The sequence below is a fragment of the Octodon degus genome, unplaced genomic scaffold (assembly GCF_000260255.1).
Source record: "Octodon degus isolate 3935 unplaced genomic scaffold, OctDeg1.0 scaffold00089, whole genome shotgun sequence".
In the NCBI taxonomy this organism is placed as follows: domain Eukaryota; kingdom Metazoa; phylum Chordata; class Mammalia; order Rodentia; family Octodontidae; genus Octodon; species Octodon degus.
This window is the reverse complement of record NW_004524665.1, coordinates 10,345,508-10,370,283: the sequence shown is the minus strand read 5'-3', so window position 1 is coordinate 10,370,283 and position 24,776 is coordinate 10,345,508. Positions and strand designations below refer to the sequence as shown.

General features: G+C 45.1%; 1 protein-coding gene across 7 annotated transcripts in view; it reads right to left on the bottom strand.

The window, feature by feature from the left end:
* Positions 1 to 24,776, bottom strand: part of Farp2 (FERM, ARH/RhoGEF and pleckstrin domain protein 2) — a 130,373-nt gene that overhangs the window by 89,314 nt on the left and 16,283 nt on the right. For 5 of the 7 annotated variants that reach the window (XM_023722125.1, XM_023722122.1, XM_023722124.1 and 2 more), the window contains exon 2: positions 16,957 to 17,157. In XM_023722125.1, the coding sequence (XP_023577893.1) occupies positions 16,957 to 17,139 (183 nt within the window). In that variant the 5' untranslated portion in view covers positions 17,140 to 17,157. Of the gene's footprint in view, positions 1 to 1,603; positions 1,782 to 16,956; positions 17,158 to 22,567; positions 22,693 to 24,776 lie in introns of those variants that run through there. The other 2 variants (XM_023722123.1, XM_023722126.1) reach the window with 2 other exon arrangements.

The following is a 24,776-nucleotide window of genomic DNA, read 5'->3' as shown; positions in this document are numbered from 1 at the left end:
GTGTTTGTGAATAGGATCACAAGTCCGCATGTTGTACAGCAATTAACCACTAAGAAGAATATATGCAGTGTATTATTTGTTGAAACTGTCCTTCCGATTTGATTTGAAACTGTCTTTTTGGTATCTCTTTGTCAATAAAACTTTGAAAAAAAAATAAAAAAAAAAATAAAATGATACAGGATTTCAGAACAAGATGATAGGAAAAAAAATAAAGTTATTCTCTAAGATTATACATAAAGCATATTATTGAAAAATGACATCTACAAAAATGCCATTAAAGATTATGTCTAGATGAAATGGGCACAAAAGCTGGGCTAACAAAGCACCTCTTTATTCTTTGTCTTACTGCTGTGGGAAAATTCTTCTGCAAACAGCTTGAATTTGTCCTGTGGCTTGTTTGCTTCATGTGCCCATTTACAGATCATGCGCCAAGTTACAACTTCTCCCTCTGTCAGAACACCTGCTCCCTCAGGAGTCAGAGCTGTACTTTTACTTTCATTATAGGATTTTCTTGCTCAGTAGTTAGATCAACCCCAACTGCCTTTTACAATATTCTAATGCATGACAATAATCTTGAAATGGGCTGGCCAGATAGCTCAGTGGACTAAAGCACCTGCTTAGGCAGAGCGCAAAGGCCGGGGTTCGATCCCTGACACCACAAACCACGCCGGCCCCGCCCCTGTGGCGCACTGAGATGATAACTGAAACTGGTTGTGGTGGCACATGCCTGTAATCCCAGTACTTGGGAGGCTGCAAACAGGAGGATCACTACAAGTCCAAGCTGTGTCGTGAGACCCTGTACTAAATACATAAAAAAGTAAATAAAAACAAAAAAAATCTTGAGAGCTCACAGGAAACCCGCTGCTTTTCTCCTAGATTCCAATATATTTGATAGGCATCTCACTTGCATTGGGAAACACTTTCAAATTTTAGTTCTTGCATATTCCTTAAATACTGTCTACAAACTGTGTGAGAACCATAAATTCCACCTCTAGGAGAGGGCTCTGCACATGTGTCCCCATGCACTTGATGTTCTTAGACTACAGATACTAATGGGCACACAGATGTGGGTGAATCTGAGTACACCTGTCCACAAACCCTCAACAATCTCATTCTTTTAACAAATGGTTTCTCTTAAACTACTTAAGGAAAGCACACGAGTCAAAATTCCCGAATTCACGCCTGTTGACAGGGGCCAGCTATTCACCGCACAGCTTCTGGGCCTTGCCTGGTGATGCTGGAGGAGGGCCCTGTGGTGACTCTTCTGCCAGCCAGCTTGAGTCGGAGGTACTAGAGGGGTGCTGCAGGAAGGGATTCTCCCTATTCTGGGGCTTTGGGCAGTGTGTAAGCAGTGCTAACAGTCGGCAGCTTTTGTGTCACACGTCCCTGGCTCTCCAATCCTGGTCTGCCAACCTGGTCCCGCCACACCTTGGTGGACTTCTCCGCCATCCAGTGGACTCCAGGGATCAGGGGGCTTTCCTGGTTTGCTGTTTTCTTGGGTTTCCTTGCCCTTAGGCCCAGCTGGTCAGTAAATCTGTTTCTGTTTTCTTCATCAACTTTCCTCTCCCCGTGGTAATTCATCTCATTACAAGTTAATAATTACTTCTGTTACGTTTCTCAAATTACTAGTTCAGTTTCTGCCTCATGAATATACTCTGAAGAATTCAACAGACGCTGGAATTGCCCACGCACTGCATGGCCTTGTTTCACAGAGACGTCCCAAGTGCGGGGACAAGAAAGCCAAGACAGGCAGGTGCTGCTGCGAGTCATCCAAGGCAAGCAGCCAGCACAGCTTTCGCGACCTGCTGGGAGCAGATCAACATGAGCAGCTCAGGCTAAAAGCAGAGCAGTACTGAGAGGGATCATTAGGTGTCAAGTTATGCTAGCTCCCTATTTGTACCCCTAAACTCCTCAGAAAGCAAAATTTACTTGCCAGTGGCAGGTGATAAACTTCCTAACAGAGGAAACAATGGAAGCATGGAGGGGCAGACTGAGTACAAGGTAGCCGTGAACAACTCTTCCATCAGCAAGAGGAGCTGTGCAAGTCTCCAAACTGAGACAGGCAAAAGAGAAGGGGGACATCCCCAAAGTCGAGGGCTCAGTTCACTACGCTGTGTCCCAGCACATATGTATGTCACACACCAGCAACCAGAGAAGCAAGCTGCTAGGAGCTCATCTGTGCAGGAGCCAGGAAATCACCACATGCCTCTTCCATTCACTGGGCACCAGGGGAAGAGCAGCTTAGCTCGGCAGTAAGATCTCCTCAGGCAGTCACCTCTTAGGTCATTCCTTTCTTCTTCATCAAGAGAAAGCTGCCTGTCCCTACTTGCATGTACTTGTGGGAACTCACACCAAATGGAAACCTGTCTGTCAGCTTGCCCTGCCCACTCATCCTACAAGGACAAGAAGGAGGACAGCCAGGCAGGCTTCTCAGAAAGGAAGATCTCTTGGAAAAGTCAAACCATAGTCTTTATTTATTTTGGCGGTACCAGGGACTGAACTCAGGCCCTTGCGCTTGCCAGACAAGTGCTTATTCTACTGAGCTATCTCCCCAGCCCTTCATAATCTTAAAAAAAGTAAGACTAACACTGACCAGCTTAGTACTGTATTTGCAAAACTATACAAATAACTAAGAGCGACCAGACCCTTCTATTGAACCCCGAGCCCCACATACCTACTGGAGCACAGCCGATGTGGTACACCAAAGAAGAAAGAAAAACATTTTTTGAGACATGGTCTCACAGTACAGGCCAGGTCTTGAACTCACTTTGTATCCCAGGCTGGCCTTGAACTCACTTTGTAGTCCATGTTGGCCTTGAATTCACAGTGATCCTCTGGCCTCAGCCTCCTGAGTGCTCAGATTATACATGTGTGCCACACCTGCTGAAAAGACTTAAAATTACAGCCTCTGAAAAATTTACTTAAGAGGTCAAAGTACTCATAACACCAGAGAGGGCTTTAAATGACCAAACAATAAAGAAAGGAAATTAAAAAGAGAATTAGAAATTAGACCTCAACAACAGCTGAACCAGACATGAACGGAAGCACTGGTGTGCAAAAACAGGCAGATGTATTGGTTTTAGATATGGAATCGATAAAAGAAAATTCAAATTCAGGACTTAAAAATATCTAAGAGCAAGCCCAGGAGAGGCGGCTACAGAAGCCATTGGGAGTGCGACAATCCAGGAAATGCCAAGCAGTTCCCATTCGAAAGCAGATGAAGGTGTCATCTCCTTAGTCATTTGCTGGAATCCTTAAAAATCAAAAAGGAGAATAAAAACCAAAAATGTGGGCCGGGGAGATAGCTCAGTGGAATAAGCACTTGCCTGGCAAGCTCAAGGACCTGAGTTCAATCCCCAGTTCTGCAAAACAACAACAACAACAAAATGTAAGCTCCATTTCCAGTAAAACTGACAGAAGTGCCTCCAGACAGAGACAGCAACATGGTGCGGGCACTACAGGGGTGGGAGCCAGCTGCCAGGGCCACTCCAGCAGCAGTGCACGTACACATGCATGCACACGTGCACTGACAGGTATGGCCCAGGGGCCAGGCCTAAGTACAGGAGCAGTGGAAACAGAATACAAGTGTGGGCCTGTCTGTGCTGGAGAACACACCACCACACAGACACCCCCACGCATCTACCTTGGGACATAAGAGAGTCTTAATTTAACCAGTTTATAACCAGCTCAAGAACCTTCCTGGCCAAGCACGATGGCACACACCTGTAAATTGATCACTAGGAATGCTGCAAATGTGAGGCCAGCCTGGGCTACAAAGCGAGTTCAAGGCCAGCTTAAACCTCATAGTAAGGTCCTATTAAACAAAAAAGCACTGTGAATATTACATAACATTAAAGACAGAAAAAGAAGAAACAAAACATGTCAAAATAGCATAAACATGGCATGGTGCCTGTAAGAGACGACAATTAGGCCTGAGATTTTACCATGAAATCAAAAGATAGTTAATAGTAACAGTGGTTACTTCTATAATATGAGAACACAAAGCTCTATAAAACAGTTCTAGAAAGAGAAGGAAAGAGGACGATAACCCATTTCTGTCTCCCTCTGTATTAGCTGTGTATCACTGGGCAAAATTTTAAATCAGGTCACTCACCTTCCTGTGACTGAGTCACAACGTGACTCATGTCATCTCAGGGTGCTGCCCATGCACCACAATGTGCATAGATTAGCCAGGATTTACCTCTCACGGCTCTGAAGCTTGGAGTCTGAGATCACAGTGGCAGCAAACAGGCTGCGTGCTAAGGGCCACTTTCTGGGTTCCAGATGGAAGTCTCCTTGCATCTGCATACAGAGGAGCACAGGAGAGGAAGCAAGCTCTCCTGTCTCTGTCCCTGTCCTCCTCTGCTGCTAGCACTGTGGCACTTGTGCTGCTGATGGGTGTGACCATGCCTGCACGTGCCTGCGGACTCTACTCCCTGCTTCCCCCAGTGCTGCTGGACGTGGACTCCACTGCCAGTGGGGTGCCCCGTGGACTCCACCCTCAGGGCTATTCCCTTCCAAAAGGCCCAGCTCCAAAGAGCACTGCAAGCATCAACACATGACTTAGCAGGACACAGACATTCAGCCCACAGTATAAATTTTAAAAAAGATATATTCTAGATGTAAGACTTATCAGATGTCTCATCAGCAGATATTGTCTCTCATTTTTAATTTCTTCATAGTATCATTAGCAGTATTTTTCTTCTTGTGGTACTGGTGATTGAACACAGGTCTTCAGACACGTGGGGTAAGCATTCACCACAAAGCCAAATCCCCACTCCTTTTTATTTTGAGGAGGGTCTGCTAAAGGATCCGGGCTGGTCTTGAACTTGGGATCCTCCCATTTCAGTCTCCTGAGTAGCTGGGTTACACCAACATTCCAGACCATTTCTTATTTTAATGAAGACTGTTTTTCTCTTGTCTCACATCTAACAATCCTGGACCTAAGCAAATTCAAGGTCCTCAAGATTTATTTGTAGGTTTTCTTCCAAGAGTTGCACAGCTTTGAACTCTCACACTGAGGCCACTGGCACATTCTGAGTGAGTTTTGCAAATGGTATAAGGAAAGCAGGGGTCCAACTTTACTCTGCGTATGGACACTGAGCTGCCTCAGCAGCACCCGTGAGAGACTGTCAGCTCCTCAGTGAACTGTCTCACTGCTGTTTTGGAAAAGCCCACTGGCCATAAGCGTAAGGGTTGTCATCTTACTGACCATAGTTCTATCTCACCTTGTGTGCCCACCTTGCATTTTTCCATGCTTTTCTCTTTGGGCTTACCTCACCATGTGGTTTTGCTCTATAAAATCTCTAGGAAAGGCAGGGTCCTTAACAACCTGTTCTGTAACCATTCTGTCTCTCTCTTAGACAAAAACTTTCTTTCCCCTAATAAATATGTGCTGCTCTTAATCTTTTCTCAATTCATTGTTCGATTTTAGAGCACTTGTCCCACATACCCAGCAGGCTAGGACTCTCTTTCCCCTACATCATCTTATGGCCAAACCTTAATATTCTTTTTTTTTTTTTTTTTTTTTGCGGAACCGGGAATTGAACTCAGGCCCTTGTGCTTGCCAAGGAAGTGCTTATTCGGAGCTACAGTAATTAAGAGAATATTAAGGCGGGGCTGAGGAGATGGCTCAGTGGAATTACTGTAGCTCCGAATAAGTTTATTTATTTGATACCAGGTCTCGCTACACAGCTCAGCTCATAGTGATCCTCCTGTCTCAGCCTCTCCAGTGCTGGGATTACAGGTGTGCACCACCACGTCCAAATTTGGGGCTGGCACAGCACGCCAAGGGTTCCGGGGCCAGCACAGAATGCTGTGCTGGGGATTGAACTCGGGTCCTTACACTTGCCAGGCAGGCGCTTAAACTGCTGAGCTGTATCTCTAGCCCTGATACAATGAACTATAAGCCACTCAAATGTCTTGAGACTGTACCTTATTTTTTCTATCTCTTCCAGTCCATGGACATTTTAGCTCTAGTTTCTCAATTTCTGCATAAAAGCAGAAGAGGTTTTGGTGGAAATCATATTGGATCTCTCTCTTTCAAATATGAACATACTTTCTCCTGTCTCTCTCTTCTCTTGCTTTCTTCCTAATGGCCCTGGCCAGAACTTTTGCTCCTGGGTAACCAGCAAAAGGTATCTGTAACTCAGTTTCCTCAAGTGTAAAGCAGAACTAGTCATAAGGCCAATCATGAGGACGAACACATTTAGTGTGCTTCAGAATGGTACCTGGACTGTTGTCACTCAGTGTTCATCACCAGGCTGTATGTAGAAAACACTCAAACAAAGGATTCAGAATGGTTAAAAATAATGACACAGCCAGGATATAACTCAGTGGCATAAGCATCAGCCTGGTAAGCATAAGGTCCTGAGTTTGATCCCCAGCACCACAAAAAATAAAGTGAATGAATGGACGACACAGGTGTGCCGGGTGTACTGCCAGCAAACAAAGCAAGGGGACCTGGATTTGTCAGAATGTATGGTTGGATTTTGGTCAAAAAGGTACGAAATGGTCATGAAAAAAAGAGAGATTCACAAGAGGGAAAGTGCTATCCCCATCAAATCAAAATTTAACACGATGAATATTTGTGACCTTTCACAATGCTGGACTTCATAAAATAAAAATTCTAAGAGGTAAAAAGAGAAACAGATGGGGCTGGTGAGATGGCTCAGTGGTCTAAAGCACCTACTTAGAACAAGCTTAGCAAAGCATAGGGACTGCGGTTCAATCCCCCAGCACCACACGCCAGCAGCCCCGCCCCCAGGTGGGCTGAGCTGGACACACACACACACACACACACACACACACGTAAAATAAAATTAAAAAAAAAAAAGAAAAGAGAGAAACAGATATGAGCCCATTGACAACGGAAAGTAATTCTTTTGGATTAAGTAGCTAACGGACAACCCTGCTCTGGATGCTGTGTGTGTGCACATGCAGGCACACAGCATGACACAGGTCATCTGCAGGGACAGTGGGGACAAGACCAAATGACCAGGAGATGTGGGTGGGTGTCAGAGCTCTTCCCCTGCGGACTGAACTTGGCACTGAGATGGTTCCCCAGAGCTTTTTATTTAAAACAAGTATTCCTTCCTCTAACGCCCTCAGTTCTCTAAATTTGTTTTCTCTGGGAAGAACTAAATATTTACTATAAGCTCCTGTACTCTCAGCAAGGTCTGATGGAAGATCCCAAGGTGTCTACTTTGATTCATTGCATTAATACACTAACAAGTTCCATTTTATACAATGTTAGCACAGGTGTAATTATAACTATTTCTTAATACAATATGCATGCATAATTATACTTAAAATATGTTTTTATTTTACACATTTTTATTTTTATTTTTTTTTGCGGAACTGGGGACTGAACTTAGGCCCTTGTGCTTGCCAGGGAAGCACTTATTCCACTGAGCCATCTCCCCAGCCCTTATTTTACATGTTTTTAAAACATGTTAGGTTGACATTACTAAAGCCAAAACCAGGGCTGGGGTGATAGCTCAGTGGTCTAAGTGCCTGCTTGGCAAGCGTAAGGACCTGGGCTCAGTCCCCAGTACTGCACACTGTGCTGGCCCTACCCTGGGTGTGCTGTGCCAGCCACTGAAACTGGGTGTGGTGGTGCATGCCCCTAATCCCAGTTCTGGGGAGGGGGAGACAGGAGGATCACTGAGTTCAAGCTGTGCAGTGAGACCCTATACCAAATAAATATATTTTTTTAAAAAAGCCAAAACCAAACAGCTATAAAGCTGTTTAACATGAGCTTTGCTTTTAGCTTGTGCAGGATTTGAAAGAACCCGGCACACAGGTGATGCTCCACTGTGCAGCTTCGGGTTTCTGGTCACAGCCTCTCTTGCCACAGCAGCAGGCAGAACCCAGTCCTACTTCTGATGCAGTGAACTTCAGAAAGAAATTCCTTCTCAGTCCACAATCTTAACCTCTATCTGGAACTGCCAACCAGGAAGGCTTTGGGAAACCTGCAAGTGAATCTCAAGTGACTTTTTCAAAAATTAATCTGATGTCCTTCATTATTATGGAAAAGCACATTCCTAATTTAGTTTTCTCAAAATTACATATTTGGATTTGTCTGACCTCTGCTAAAACACATCTATATGCTTTCTGCATGTCTTCATATTTGAAAGCAGATGGAAAGTCATTTTTTGTATTAAAATAATTTTCAATTAAGACAATTCAAGCCAGGCACAGTGGTACAGCACTTGGGAGGTCGAGGCAGGGGGATTGCTGAGTTCAAGACTAGCCTGGACTATATAGTAAGACCTTAACTTAAAACCAACCAACCAACCCAACCCAAATCAACACACAACAATTCATGATTACTGCAACCCAGAGCTAAGGACTGATGACAGTTTAGAGCAACTCCCTCCAGGTGCCAGCAGGGAAGCCTTCTAACAGTTGCCACTTGACCTGAGCACAGGTAAGAACAATGGCATCACGGGTGGGCACAGTGATGCTCTTCCAGGACACAGTAAGAGAACCCTCCGCTCAGACGGCCAAGGAGCCTTTCGAATTCCAATAGCCCTAACCAAACAGCTCCTTGCACAGGCTCTCCTCACAGGAAATGCTGGTGTTTGGGCTCAGTGCTGGCATTCTTTGGCTCCCTGGTTTCTAAGGCTTGGTGTCTGCACCACCTCAGCAGCCCCAGGATATAACTAATCCTCACCATTTCCCTACAGCCACTCTGTTCACACCACATCCTGGGGCACACCAACAGTCATGCAGAGGCTACCCTCTTGCCAGGGCCTTGCTCTGACACTAGTCATTAGGTCCTTGGTGGATGCTTACCCCACCAGGTAACAATAATGCCCTCCTCCCAGCCAGATGTGGCCACTGAGAGATGCTTGCACACACTGTTCCAACCAGCTAAAAACTCTCCCACACAAGTCTGCTACCCCTGCTCCCTCAGGAAGCCCAGGGCTTTGCACCCGGGTAAAAGCTGTTTTCTTTGACATCACCGGAAAAGAGATACTGTCTGGCCAGGTGTGGTGGTGCACCTCTGTCACCGCAGCACTCAGGAGGCTGAGGTAGAAGTACTGCTGAGAATTCGAGGCCAGTCAGGGTTACGCAGTGAGTTCAAGGTGCAGGTGAAGACAGCAGGAGCCTGCAGAAGAGCAAGACTTTGAGACAGCAGAAAAAGGGACAGAGCAGATCAGCATGCATCGGTGGACCTGAGAGAGGGGGCTGCTGCTGGGGCACAAAATGGGGGTTCGGGACAGGAAACAGCATGGTTGACTTCCAGATGTTCTTGGATACCCTGGAGGAGCTGAACACAAACCCAGCCCATGACCTTGGCATGTACACATGCACACGATGACATGTGAGAAGGGGTGTGGTAACCCCACTGGCATGGGTATAACATGGCAACAATCTCACGGCTCACCAATGGGAAAAGGAAAAAGTTCCAGTGCACTCAGGAGCAGCAGAACAAGCCGCGGCTGCCCGTCAAGTGCAGCAAACACGACCTGCAGGCACACTCAGGGCAGCTGAAGCCTAGTGCAATCACAGGCCCTCCGACCTCCACTGTGCGGATCGAGCCGCGACCGCGAGCCACGGCCCTGCTGTGTGCACTGGGGCACGGTGGAAGATAGGACCAAGGGTGCCAGCGCCACAGCCATGGAACTAAGACTGAAAATGCCCACGTCTCTGCTGTGTACCACCCTACTACATTCTTGGGAAGCAGGGTTAAAAAAGAAACCATCATTTTTCCATGACAAAATAACAGGTTTTAAAGTCTAGGGCAGAGTCACATAATAATTGTGTATCCTAGAAACACATAAGAGTATCTGTATAAAACCTATATTATATCCAAGTTTCAGCTGCTGGATTAGTAGCTTTTTCTTTTGAGGTCAGGCCAAAATAAGTTCTAAGGCAGCTTATTTGCCATATTTAGGGTATTCATGTGGGAGCACTGACAAACATGTGGCTATGATGGTTTCTGGAATTCTGACTATTTCTTGCTGGCCAGAATGCAAACATTTTTACTGAAATAGCAAGTTAGTCTTCTAGTGGGGACTTCATGACTGAGAATTTCATTCTAACTAATGCTTCTGCAATTCTCGAAAGAAGATGAAAGCCCGCCCTAAAGCGTCCGAGTGTACTGAAGGGGAGGGGAATACGAGTAAGTCCAAGAAAACCACCACGTGCACTAGAATTTAACCCTACTTGTTGCTTCTCAGCCTTTTGGCTAAGACCAAGTGAATCTGACCCCTACTTGTTCACAGAGGTACAGAACAGCCACTCCCTGGGGAAGGTCTCATCCAGCCTAGATATACATATAGATATATACATATATACTTTTTTTTTTGTAGTGCAGACAACTGGACCCAGGGCCTCATAGAGTCTAGGTAAGTGCTTCATACTGAGCTCCAACTGTTCTTTTAATCACTAAACACCACTTTTGACACAATACCAACTTTCAGACAATAGAAAGGTTATATCTTACATTAACTCCAAACTTCCAAAGTGATGCGTTATAAGCCAGTGGAAGTGTAGCTGCCCTAGACAGCCTGCCCTCTGAAGCCCTGAGAAGATTCTCAGGCCTTTCCTTCCACTATCCCAGTGACAGAGCACGACACCTTCCAGCCCTGATGTGGCTGGAAGGAAGCATTTCTACACATGGACAAGGTAAACTGGCATGCAACTTCCAGGTGATCAAAAAAATGTACTGGTCAAAAACAACACTTTAAGGCTGTGATTGGAACTCATTTAAGCAACTGAAACAAGACTTTACTTTAAAAAAAAAAAAGCCACTGAATGACCTTTGGATGGTCAAATATTCCATCAATAAATGTCAAAAGGCACTTAAAGTAGGATGTAATTGTGAATCTGACCCCTACTTGTTCACGAAGGTACAGAACAGCCACTTTCCAGAGGAAGGTCTCATACCGTACTACATACCGTACTACATCCACACACAGGGCTCCCTCCGCCTTAAATTAATCATAAAGCTTTTTCTCCCTTCCTCTGCTCTACCACAATACATGCCTTCTCACACAGAAAAAAGTATTTTAATCTAATTATGGTCACTATAAAGAACTACAAAACAGCTCTCACTTTTTATCTGACAAAATCCTACTAAGTCTGAACTTATTTACCAAATGATTATATGGATAAGGGTGATCATAAACTCTAGTAGCTAATACTTGTCAATGAGATAAATATTGATTTAAAAATGTAGTATTAGCCGGACATCTGTAACTCCAGCTACCTGGGGGGCAGAAGCAGAGGCAGAAGGACTGCAAGCTGAGGGCAGCACGGGAAGCCCAGTAGGACCCTGCCTCAAACACAGACGGGGTTGGGATGGCTCCCAGTGCTGTTGGTAGCAGGGGTAGTATCAGGAAAAGTTTTTATTTTTAAAAGTCTGCATGATACAAAAACTTTAAAATGTTTCTAAGAGACTACAACTAGGCCTCTGCCACTGTGTGCACACCCTGCTGAGCTTCTCCCAGCCTTGGGCTGCACAGGTGCTCTTCTCGACCTTGCCGGCCAACCTCAGCGACAAGGCTAGCTCGGTCCCTACTCACAAGCCAGCCCAGGAGACACCTCCAAGTCAACTTTTTTCCCTTGTGGTGCAGAGGACGGAACCCAGGGCCCCACACAGGCTAGGCAAGTGCCCTGCCACTGAGCTACACTCCCAGCCCCAGATAACTTCTTCTTTCAAGACCCAGATCACATTTTAATAATTCTCATATTTCTGGCTCAAAACCTTTCCTTCTTCAGCCATTGAAAGTAACCTTTATTTTTTATTTTTTTATTTATTTATGTGTGTGTGTGTGTGTGTGTGTGTGTGGCCAGCTCAGCCCACCAGGGGGGCGGGACTGGCTGGCATATGGTGCTGGGGGATTGAACCGCGGTCCCTGTGCTTTGCTAAGCTTGTTCTAAGTAGGTGCGTTAGACCACTGAGCCATCTCACCAGCCCGAAAGTAACCTTTAGATACCACTTTACCACAGTAAGATACACTTCAGACCCACTTGGATGCATAGCTGGAATTAAAAAGTTGGAAAATTTTTGAGTGTTGGCAAGAATGCAGAGAAATCAAAACCCTCCTAACCTTGCTGGTGGAATGTAAAATGGTGTCACTACTTCGGAAAAGCGCCTGGAGGGCGTTTTAATGATTAAACTTTGGGATTACTACATGGCTTAACAATTCCGTTCCTGAGTATATACCCAGAAGAAATGAAAAACAGATCCACACAAAACTTGGTGCAAGAATGTTCATAGCAGCATTACTGACAACATCCCAAAGCTGGAAACAGTCCAGATATCATTTACTGAGGGCCAATAAACAAAATGTGCACCCACACAGTGGGATTCTATGCGTCCTGAGAGCTCAGCACTGAACCGCTCATGCTAATGTGTGAACCCTAAGAACACTGAATCAAAGAGGTAAGTGCCGGCCAAACAGTTCAGCAGATTAAAGTGCCTGCTCAGGCAGACGCAGAGACGGGGGTTCAATCCCCAGAGTGCCATGCCAGCTCGGCCCCCAGGTGTACTGAGATGGCGATTGACACAGGGTGTGGTGGTGTGCGCCTGCAAGTCCAGCACTTGGGAGGCTGAAAGCATAAAGATCACTACGAGTCCAATCTGTATAGTGAGACCCTGTACTAAATTTAAAAAATTGAAAAATAAAACATAAAACTGACTGTGGTGACAGTTGCCCATTTCGGTGAACACCAAATAGTGCTGGGTTATATACTTTACATGGGTAAACTGTATGATATGTGAACTATACCTCTAAGAAACTGTTGAGACATTTTAGCTAAACTGGGAGTGTGGTACACACCTATAATCCCAGCACTCTGGGAAGCTGAGGCGGGAGGAATGCAAGTTCAAGTATGGGTAACACTGCAAGACTGTTTCAAAATAAAAATAAAAATAAAAGCAGAAATTTTTTTCAGCTCTATCTTACTCTCCAACACTAATAAATACTGAACGTGTAAGAATGAACCTAGTTTCTAGCTTCAAGCCATTTTGATTGAGGGGGTGCAAAAATTAAACAGGAACGTTTTATCAGGCTCAGAAAGAGTGGAACAAAGCCTGCTCCTGCACTCAGTCCCACTGACTTCTTGTCAGCAGCTTGCGCCCTATAACCATTCTCATGCTCGCAGCACTAATCCTGTACAGAAACACCTTTCCAAGTGCTCCCTCTGGGAGATGGATAAAATTGGGACTTTTTTCTTTTGTATTTTAGGGAAGGGTCTACAGGGTGTTCAGGGTCTCACTACTAGATCGAACTTGTAGTGATCGGCCTGTTTACAGCCTCCCAAGAGCTGGGATTACAGGTGTGCGCCACCACGCCCAGTCTCAATTGCCATCTCAGCACACCCCAGGGGCAGGGCTGGCATAGCAGGCCTGGGGTTGAACCTCTGGCCCCGTACCTCCTTGCAGGCGCTTTAATCTGCTGAGCTATTTGTCCGGCCCTAAACTTGGACTTTCAAGCTGATTTCCTTGGGTAAAAAGTACCCTAAATGCTTGGTTACAGCATTACAGAGGATTACATCTTGTTTGTTATGGTTTGTGTCCAGCTGTCCCCCCAAAGCCTCATGCAGTCATGGGGTGGGGACTTCTAGAGTTTGTGATTAACTCATGATCCACTGGGATTATGGGTGATCCAAGGCTGGGATTACAGATTTTAGTACTGCTGGGAGTGTGGGTGCATGTACTTCCCCAGCCTGGGATAGAAGCCTGAATGCAACATAAGAGAGACAGAGACAGACTTCTCTCTCTGTTGGCACTATTGCTGCTACTCCTCCATTTTGCTCTTCCTCTTTGCCGCCTCCATGAATAGATGCTCTCTGCCCTGTGCAACTCTGCCTTGGAGCCAGCTGAGTACGGACTGAAACCTCCAGTAACTGTGAACTAAATAAACCTTCCTTCCTTCATTTTGGGTGTCAGGTATTTGTCCCAGCAACGGGAGAAGAGTAACTAAGACACATCTTATTTACGACCAGCAACCAAAGTGTGCTCTTTCCCTTTAGGTCCTAGATTTAGTTGAGAAAGACCATTAAGCAGGACAAATAAGACACCTAAAAACAAACCCTAAATACTGTAAGTCTTTTCCTTTCACTCTTTTTTTTTTTTTTTAAATGTTGAACCTGTCACCAGCCTTGACTCTGGCAAATGCACTTGCCACACGATGACTGTATAACAGAAATTCTTCTGAACATCTGAGTGGAAAAGACCTGGGAATCCAGTTCAGTTCCCAGGTCTTTGACCTATTTCTTACGGGATAGCCATTGAAAACGTGACAGAGTTTGAGTAAACAATACTATCTCTTCTCGGCTCAAAGGTTACTGCTAGAATTAAGAAGCAAATGTCCCTCAAAACCAGTTATGTTCAGAGTGGGGCTTCTGGAAGGCTCCTGGATCTTGAGCATGCGACTCTCATCAATGGATTAACCTGTCAAGGAGCTCCTAACGACGATGCCCTGTTGGGAGGTTAGGTCTGACTGGAGGAGGGAGGCAGGCACCTGGAGAAATAACCTAGAAGGGTACATTCTAGTCCTCACCCCCCTTCCTTCTGGATCTCTCTGCTCTTCTCTGCTTCCTGGCTGCTACGCAGGGAGCAGCTTTCTCCCGTCCCCTTCCACCAGACTGTTTCTGCCATGGAGTCTGCTGCCCACAGATCTGAACTTCTGAAGCCATGAGCTAAAATAAATGTCTCTTCCCTTATGTTGACTCTGTAAGGTAATCTACTCACATAATGGTCTATTGTACTGTAAGAGACCCTGCCCAAAACAGACTGCCCGCCCTGATGAAATACTTTGTTTTCTCCTCAGGTAAGATGTGAAAAACACCTGGGTACCCTGGAATTCTTGGACTGTACCATGAGATACTGTACTTGTCACGTGACACTCAAGGACAAGGTCACTTTATCTAGGACTCCAAGCAGAATGACAGCCTCCATCCAACTTCACTAGCCTGCCCCAACACAGTCTGGGACAAGGCCTTACCCATAACTCAAATCTTTTCTTATTACCTATATATATTATTATCTTCATCCTCAACAGAAATCTCTAAGCACAAACAAACCTATTACTGGAGGTTAAGATCTGTCTTGAGGCCAGGGAGATAGCTCAGTAGAGTAAGTGCTTGCTTGGCAAGTGCAAGGGCCTGCGCTCAATCCCCGGTTCTGCAGGGGGTGGGGGGTGATCTGTCTTGATTACATCCTCACTGCTGGGACAAAATACCTAAAACCCACATGCTAAACGAGCAAATACTTATTTTAGCTCAGTTTGCAGAGGTTTTAGTCCACAGCCAGCTGGGCCTAGGGCAGGGCAGCACAACAGAGGAGCCTGGTGGAGAGACAAGTTCACGGCATGGCAGGTGGGAGGCAGCAAGCCCGCCTTCCTTCTCGTCCCACTCAGGATCTCAGCCTATCCACTGATGCCACACCCTCACACTGGGCTTTCCCACTAGCCACACCTAGGACAGCACTATGCTGAGTCAATCAGCATGCTGGTCCTCTTATCCACCTGTAACCTGAGATGACATGCCCAAGACCCAGCCACCTCCCTGGTGTGTGTGAGGGGGGATAGCCAGACACAAACCATAACATGATCATTCTCTTAGCTTCACTTCTGTGGCATTAAGAGTACGAAAAGGGGCTGGGAGATGGTTCAGTGAAATAAGCGCTTCTCTGGCAAGTGCAAGGGCCTGAGTTCAATCCCTGGTTCCGTCAAAAAAAAAAAAAAAAAAGGAGTAGGAAAAGCTTTTGAAGCTGTTTCTTTCATGCAATATGCAAATCTTGGAAAAGAGAATGGATTTATGCATTAAATATGAAAATGAATTAGCAAGTTAAAAAAAGAATATTTGTTCTAATACTATTTAAATAGACAAAATTCTAATATAGCACGTGAGTCTAAGAAGTGAGCAGTGTAACATACTGATATATACCCATATTTTTACTATATTCAATCATTTTGGGGGCTAGGGAGGTAGTACGGCAGGCTAAGCCCCCGACTGGCAAGCACAAAGACCTGAGTTCAATCCTCGATACCACATGCTGTGCCAGCCCCACCACCAGGCGCGCTGAGCCGGCCACTGAAACCAGGCATGGTGGTACACACCTATCATCCTAGTGCTGGGGAGGCTAAGACAGGAGGAACACTACGAGTCTGAGCTGCATAGTGAGACCCTGTACCAAATTATTTTTTTTTTTAAAAATCGTTTTGTCAACATTACCAGTGCGATCTACCACTAGGGAACTGTTGAAAATGAAGTATTCCTTGCTGACCTGGAACAGTAGGCTCTATAGCCACACTCTACATCGCCTCCTGGACGCCAGGCACTCTGCACACCTGGAACAGTAGGCTCTACACTCACACTCTACATCGCCTCCTGGACGCCTCCTGCACAGTATGTGCTCAAGGGTACATTAGCCTTCCTGAGAAGGTGGGCTGCACCCATGTTTCCGACAAGGATGCTGACACACAGGGCCAGTGCTGTCCTTCCAGGTGGCCAGGAAACCAGGGGGCTGAGCAAGAAAGGATCTAGTAGTAATCTGGCTGCACTGAACCCTTTGGTTCTCTCAGCCAGCCGCTCAGAAGAGAAGCTTGGGCACATCTAGTCCCTTCAGAATTTTGTAACATCTCCCCCTAGTACTAGGGATTAAGCTAAAGCAACTGGCATTGAGTTACCCCACCCCCAAAGCTTTTTATCTTGCAACAGGATCTGACTAAATTGGTAGGTTTCCAGGCCAGACTTCAACGTGGTGATCTTTCTGTCTCAGCTTGCCAAAGTGCTAGGATTATAGGCATGTGCTGCCAACCTGTCAAGAATCCCAAACTAAAAGAAGACCTCAGATTCACTGTATCCAGGACCTTACTGTGTGTTCATCGAAGCTGCTCCTGGTCAACTGGACAAATATACAAAGTCTAACCAGCAAGATGGCACTGGGTATAGAGTGCCTGATATTTAGAAGACAAAGGCTGTGCTTCTTACCTCAATGTCAAATACTTCCACCGTGCCATCCAGCAGCCTCACTCTGATACGCAAGTGCTTCTCCTGTGTTCTGGGCGACAGCATCTGTCCTGGCTCCAGGGTGCTCACGCCCACAGGTGTCTGGGCACCCAAGCGTGTCCCTGCCGCTTGCAGGACTCTGTACGTTCCTTCTATCTCCCCCATTCTTCAGTGAAGGCAACACTAAAATAAAAGAAAAACACATCAAGGAACTACCACCTTATTTAGATGTTAAAACAGTATTTAAAAAAATATGGGGTATACACTATCCCATTATATTTTTGCAACTTCTGTGAGTCTTAAATTACATCCAAATAAAAGAGTTAAAAAGATTACATACACACAGATGGGGTGTAAGGTAACTGAACAGGAACCCAAATAACATTTCCACACATTAACTTCTCAGCCCCTTGAAGACCGTTACTGTGTCTGCTATTATACCATTCACCTGGTGGGGGATGACGTTTGCACGCACAGGGCTGTTTCGAGCAGGCACCATGAGGCGTGGCACCCACAAGTGTCAGGAAGTGTCTAGCCAGATCTGATGCGCCTGTCTCACCTCTGCTACCTGTGTGGTGGAGATGGCTACACGGGATGGGGAGGGTACCAAGAAAGACAGCCAGGCTTGTCCTTGTAATTCTTTGTTTTTCTAATTTGCCCCTCACTAACCTGGGTAGCTGTCACTGGCTGGCCAGATAATTTCACGTATGGCACCAAATGGCACACTGGATGTTCCCTGATAATAGGAACTTGGTCAGAATACTTGCCCCAGGCCAGGCCCTTCCAGTACCCTACCCCAAACTCACAATAACCTCCACCCCTGGCCCAAGTAACAGATGACACTGAAGGTCGAAGAGGCCAAGAAAGAACTCATGTCCTTTTTAATTGTCATTGCATCAAAGAAAAGGTTTCTATTTTAAAGCTATTCATTGTAAGCTGGGGATGTAGCTCAGCAGCATAAGCGCCTGCCTCGCAAGCGCAAGGGCCCAAGTTCAATCCCCAGTTCCAGAAAATAAATAAATAAATAAATAAATAAAAATTAAGCTATTCATTGTTTTAACAAATATCAGGCTAAATATCAGACTTTTCTAAAAATGGCTTTTTTATTGTATTTATTAATATAATTATCTACTATTTATGACAATTTTTTTTTCTGGTACTAGGGATTGAATCCAGGGAGTTCTGAGGTACAGCTTCCTCCTGCCCCTTCTTTCTTTATTCTGAGCTAGGTCTTGCTAAGCTGCCAGCCTGGCCTTGGGCTTGTGATCAACGTGCCTCAGCCTCCCGGAAAGCAAGGCTTACAGATATGCACCACCATTCCAACTCAATTGTCTTTCTCAAATGTGTTATTAAGTTTGAAAATCAATTTAAAGGAAAATATGTAACAGTAAAACATAGTGTGGCAAAGGATATGTTTTGAAAGTAGTGAAGTAAGAGACACAAGTGTCATACATGCAACCAACAAATGATGCAGGGTTGTGACATATACAGGCGCAGTGGCACACGTCTGTAACTCCTGAGGCTGGAGAATCACAACTTGGAAGCCATCCTGGAAAAGTTTGAGACCCTGTCTCAAAACAAGAAGAGCCGGGCATGTGGCACAATTGTAGAGCACTAGTCTAGCTTTCACAAGACTTTGGGATCATCCCCAGCACTGAAGAGAAAGCATTATCTCATTAACTCCCAACGCAGTTCCCTTTGTGCCAACCTAATCGCTGCATGTCTCTGAGCTCTCTCATCTTTTTCATGGATGTTTCACTGTCAAGACAAATTAAAATCAAGGACTTTTCTGCAGCTTGTATGAAATTCAGAAAACTTCCTAACTCACTGCCAGCTGTGGAAAACAGTAAGCTCTGTCTTTTCTATGAAACGGGATTGTCTCTGTCTTGGTCTTCTGCTCACCCAGAGCAGCCCCTCCTATGCACACGTAGTCACAAAGTTGCCTGCTCAGTTCAAAGCATGAGAAAACAACTAAAGACAGCACATCAAGACCCAAGGACTTTCGTTTGCCACAATCGCTTTGTGTTTCATACCTCTTCCTCTTCAGCAACCCTTCTGATTCCTCCTTAGTTAGCAAACTGGGGCAGACTGTGAACTTTCTACCCAGCCAGTGTGGAAGAGGTCAGCTCCCCCCTGGGTTACAGATAAAAGAGCAGGTCCTCCTCCTTTGTTCAGTGCACACCCACAGCTCCAGGCGCCCTGCTGCAGAAGGAGGCATTCGCCTCAAGTCCTCTTGCTTGTTATCTGAGTGCATAAACTTTCTGGTACCCAGTTTGAGTCCAGGGGCCTATTTCTGATGCAGCCAACACCTACTGTGTACTTATGGCCTAGTTCCATAAAGACCACCTAGACCTGGCACAGCCACACATGGAGAGCTCCTCAAACAAGGAAGCAGAAGGCCAGAAAGCTAAAATCCCATGTGAGGCTCCCATGGCTGTCTTCACGCTCCAGGGGGTGGACACACACACACACACACACACACACACACACACACACACTTCCTCATGTGGCAGTGCACTGCACAGACTTTACAACAGGAGGGCAAAGATGCCCACAGCAGAACACCTTACAAATTACACACCACTAACTTTAACAGGAGACATACGAGTTTTGGAACCATAGATAGGAACCTTCTCATTTTAATTTCACAAACTTACTTATTGAATAGTTAAGGTAAATGTAAGAAGTATAAAGGAAGATTGCCACTTTGAGGATATCTCCAAAGTTAAAACCGATGAAATACAAATAACCTTTAAACAAACAACCCCCCCCCCCAAACCTACCAAATTACAACCCCTAAAGCTTCTGGCTGGTTAACAGCATTTGCAAATTCTGAACCAGAGGGTGCTTCTAAAATAAGGTATATGATGTTACTTTGGTCATCAAAACCAGTCTTTTCTTCAAATAAGACTATAAATTTGAAAATGTATATAAAATCAAAATACGCTTAAAGCTCTTATGTATTCCACTATACAATTTTCAATACATTCATTATTACTTGCTAGGGACAAGGTCTTGCCAAGTAACTACTAGGGCTGGTTTTCCACTTCTAAGCTCAAGTTATTGCCTACTCAGCCTCCCAAGTGCTGCATCACTGTGCATGCCTGAATACTTTCAGATGGAGAAATAACTCTAGGTTGTTTCTCTTCTACTGGTTATAAGAAAGATGGTATGCTAACTGCTATGTCTAAACAGTTAATTCTAAAAAAAATAGGAAAGGCTAACCATAGTGCCTCAAGGTATATGGCTGGGTGATAAAAACGAGAAAACACAAAGAAGTTATTACTAGAAAAGTCAGATAATTGTCCCCCTTAGCAGGAAAGAGAGGCTGTCACCAGGATGAAGGAGACAGAGAAGAGGGTCTTGGAGTGACCAACATGGTTCTACTTCTTGACATGGACAGTACTTATGAATATTTATAAATCATGAAGCCATACATTTGAATGACCTAGACCAAACAAAGGAAGATGTCAAGGGGGCTGAAGATGAGACACACTGCTGTAAGGCATGGTGTCACTTTGAGGAAGATAAATTCCCTTACACGGAAAGGACCCTTCAGGCACCTCGCTGCTGATATTCCAAAGAAAAATCTGTGCTATTACACAACAGTTAAGTGATCTAAACTATCTATAACTGCTCACTTAAAGACAAAGTTTTAGATGATGACTTCAGTTTAAGACTCCAAGGCAAGGCTTATCACTAAGTCTAAGAACTTAATAGAAAATTGGTAGGCAGTCTCAGTGTGGTCAGTGTGGGTTATTCTTGGGCTCACAACTGGTCGACTATTGCAGAAGCACTAAGCAACTGGATACTCTAGAAAGGGCAGGCTGCTCACTCAGCATCGTTTGCTGCAGCCCTGTGGACTCTCCCAGTTGACAATGGGGAAAAAAGAAAGGAAGAGTGTATGTACTGAATTTGTCTTACATAAATAAATTAAGACAAAATAGAAACTTTGTTTTGCGTGCTCATAGTATTAAAAGGACAAGACTATGAGAGCCAGACCAGACACACACACGGCCACTGACGGTCCTGGAAGCTTGTCGGTGACTCTGCACAGTCTCCTCCTGCCAGACAGCTCCCCCAGCGCCCCCAAGAGAAGGACAGTGTGCAGAATCAGGGACCAGGGAGGACTCTTCTTTCCATGCAAATGGAATTCTTTGTAGTCTTCAATACTAAAAGTCTCTCCGGCTGGTTAAATACAATTTCCAATACTGATTACAGTAGATAGTGGTACTATCTACTATAAATTCAGCTCCTCTGGATATATTCTCATTTAAAATCTGTACTTTCTGCTTGCTTTCTGTGAACCTAAAACTGCTCTTAACAACTAAACAAAAGGTCTGAAACAACACAGCAGGCCTTGGGCCCAGACCTGGCTATTCACACTCTTGCTCTTTTCTTTTGCTAAAAATCAGAATGCTGTAGCCTGGACAAGAGCACATACTGCCCACAGTAAAGGGGCTGGGTAACACTGCTGCTGGCGGTGAAAATCCGCCTTCCTTGAAACATACGTGGATTATCTTTTAAGAGATCCAAAATTAAGCCTCTGTACTATCTGTTATGGTTTACATCTAAAATATCCCGCAAAAACATTATGCCTCAGAAATCTCCAATTCAGAGGTGGGGCCTAGCTGGAAGGGGTGGGTGACTCAGGACACAACCAGGAAGGGTATCTCTCTTATTCTTCAGTAGTACCTGAATGCCATGCATCACAATTACATCCACCATGGCAGGCACCACAACACTGTGACATACACAGGGTGCCTTCTCGTCTGGGCCACCATGCGCATGCAGCTTCCTTCCAGCAACTCCGCTCACCAAGCTGTTTCTGCCTCAGAATAGCCAACCACAGACAGAACTATGAGCCCAAAACAAGCATCTTTTTTTTGGTCTTGTTGCCACAGTGTTGCATTGTGCAACTCAGGTCAGCCTTGAGCTCATTTTGTAGCCCAGGACATCCTTGAACTTGCACTGATCCTCCTGCCTCAGCCTCCTGAGTGCTGGGTTACAAGCATGCAGCACCACATGTGGCACACTCTTCCCCTTGAGTTATGGGTGCTAAGTATTTTCTCCCAGCAACAAGAGTGATAATGCATGGATTAAAGCAAGGAGATATGATGCCTGTCATTCACTCAACTTCTCTAATATGCCTAAAATTCCCTCACTACTGGGGTGAACTTTCATAGCTGTTAACAGTCAAATGGACTCTGCCATGTCCCTCCACTGGCTGCATTTCCTCTTCACTGCAGTGCAGAGCAGATGGATCCTCCTTACTCCCTAAGCATGCTTGATATATTTTAGAGTAAGCAGTTAAGTAAGTGAATGACTGTGAGGAAGCTGAGAAACAACTCAGGTCTTATACTACAAGGCCCGGCTCAAAGAGCTGGTGAGCAACAGCTGGCCCTCTGCACCCCCTCCTCAGACATGCCACACTGCTCTCTGGAAGCTCACATGGCCTGTGCATCATGGAAACTACAGCTGGCAGCATTCCCTGCACAAAGCTGCACCACTGGTGGTTTAGGGAAACATGGTCCCTAAGTCCCAGGAAGGCAGTCATCACCCAAGAACCTCTGGTGCTGGAAGAGAAGCTTACCAACACTTAGCAACGGCCACTTAACAAAGCAGGCACTAGTGGCAAATGAGGACAGAGCAGTCACCTAGGCTGCAGATGTCCACAGCCAGTGCTCGGGGCCTCCAGTTCCGCCTCTGTTCTTGACAGGTCAGTCATGTCTCCCCTTCCAGCCCCAGCTCTTCATCTGGAAAACAGCAGGGGAGGAGTGCAATAATCCGGATCTTTTCAACCCTAAGACCCACATTATTTATTTAGCTATTTAGCTATTTAAGACAGGGTCTACAGGGTCTCACTATGTAGATCCTACTCATAGTGATCCTCCTGTTTTCAGCCTCCTGAGTGTTGGGATGACAGATAGGCACCACCACGCCCAGTCTCAATCACTGTCTCAGTGCGTCCCAGGGGCGGGGCCAGCACAGCACGCTGGGGATCGAACCCTAGCCGCTGTGCTCTGCGTAAGCAGGTACTTTAGTCTGCTGAGCTATCTGGCCAGCCCTCCACAATTCTTTTGTAAGCAGTTCAATCTGAAAATAAACTGGAAGGTGATGTATTCTTGATTCTAATTAATTTCTAGTATTACTTAAATAAAATTTTTATTAAAAAGTTTTAGACTTACAGCAAAATATATAAATACACATACTATAGAGGTCCTGTATATCCCATACCCAGTTTTCCCTATTATATCCCATACAACTCATATTTCAGTAGGTATTACAAGTAATCTAGAGATGAGATAAATAAGTGGGCTTGGGGTTGCAATTTGGGCTCTTGTCTCTAAAAGGTTCAGCAGGCTAGGCACACAGCTCAGCAGCACAGCACCTGCCTGGCAAACTCAAGGTCCTGAGTCTGACTCTTGGCATGTCCAAAAACAAAATAAAATAAATGTTCATCATTGATACATGTAGAGTAAATGAGTATTTTATAAAAGAGATGTAAGGAGTTTACACACCTATAATATTCAATAACGGAACTCAGAAAAAATAGGGTATACAGATGAATGTCCATTTTGTAGCTGTGTATTCAAAGTGGTTAGGATATTTATATAGTTGCATTCTCTTAATGAATAGAATGATTTGTTCTAATGGTGTTTGTAAACAGGATCTCAAGTCTGCATCTTGTACAGCAATTAACCACTAAGAATTTGTTGAAACTGTACTTCCGATTTGATTTGAAACTGTCTCATTGCTGTTTATCAATAAAATTTTGGAAAAAAAGAAAGAAAAAAAAAAAAAAGAGATGTAAGGGCCAGTGAGTGGACTAAAGGCCAGCTTTACTCAGTGGACTAAAGCTCCTGTTTAGGCAAGCTTAGGCAAGCACATGGACTGCAGTTCAATCCCTGGCACCAGATGCTGTGCCAACCCTGCTCCCAGGGCAGGCTGAGCTGGCCACAGAGTCCAGGCGTAGTAGTGCATGCCTATAATTTCAGTGCTGGAGAGGTTGAAAACAGGAGGATCACTATAAGTCTGAGCTGTGCCTTGAGAGCTGTAACAACCAAATACATTAAGAAAAAGAGAGAGACTTTAACATCTACAGATTCCGGAATCCTTGGCAGGGGATACTGGAAGCCAGTTCCCTAGGATACCAAAGTGACAACTGTAGATTACCTCTTCTCACAACGTCACCTGACAACCCAAATTAATTCTACGAAAACAGTGTAACATTATTCCTCCAAATTATCAATTGTACATTTTAGGGATTCAGAACATATCCAGCTCAGTTTCTTTTATTAGAGATAAGCAGTGATGTAATGTGAACGCAGTGTGCAGCCACACATCCATATGGCGCACATCTCCACCTGCCCAGGCATGAACCCCCCTGTTCTAGCGCAGTGCCCTTCACCCAACTGTGCTCAGGGGCCAGGGAGATGGCTCAGCGGAATAAGCGCTTCCCTGCCAACTGTACTCTGGCTTGAACAACAACACATTCTGTCATCTTACTTGCTCTTTTAAGAAACTATTATCTCAAGATATTGTAGCGATTAATCTATATATAGAATACCAAAGCAATTCTCTAGAAAAAGCTTAAGTACATTAAGAGTTACTACTGGTACAATTACTTCGGACAATACTATAGACTGAAACGTACAAATCTTTTGGAGATAAGGTCATACTGACATTATCACAAAAGAAACTCCTGCGGCTGGGGAGATGGCTCAGTGGAATAAGCACTTCCCTGGCAAGCGCAAGGGCCTGAGTTCAATCCCTGGTTCTGCCAAAAAGAAGAAAAAAAA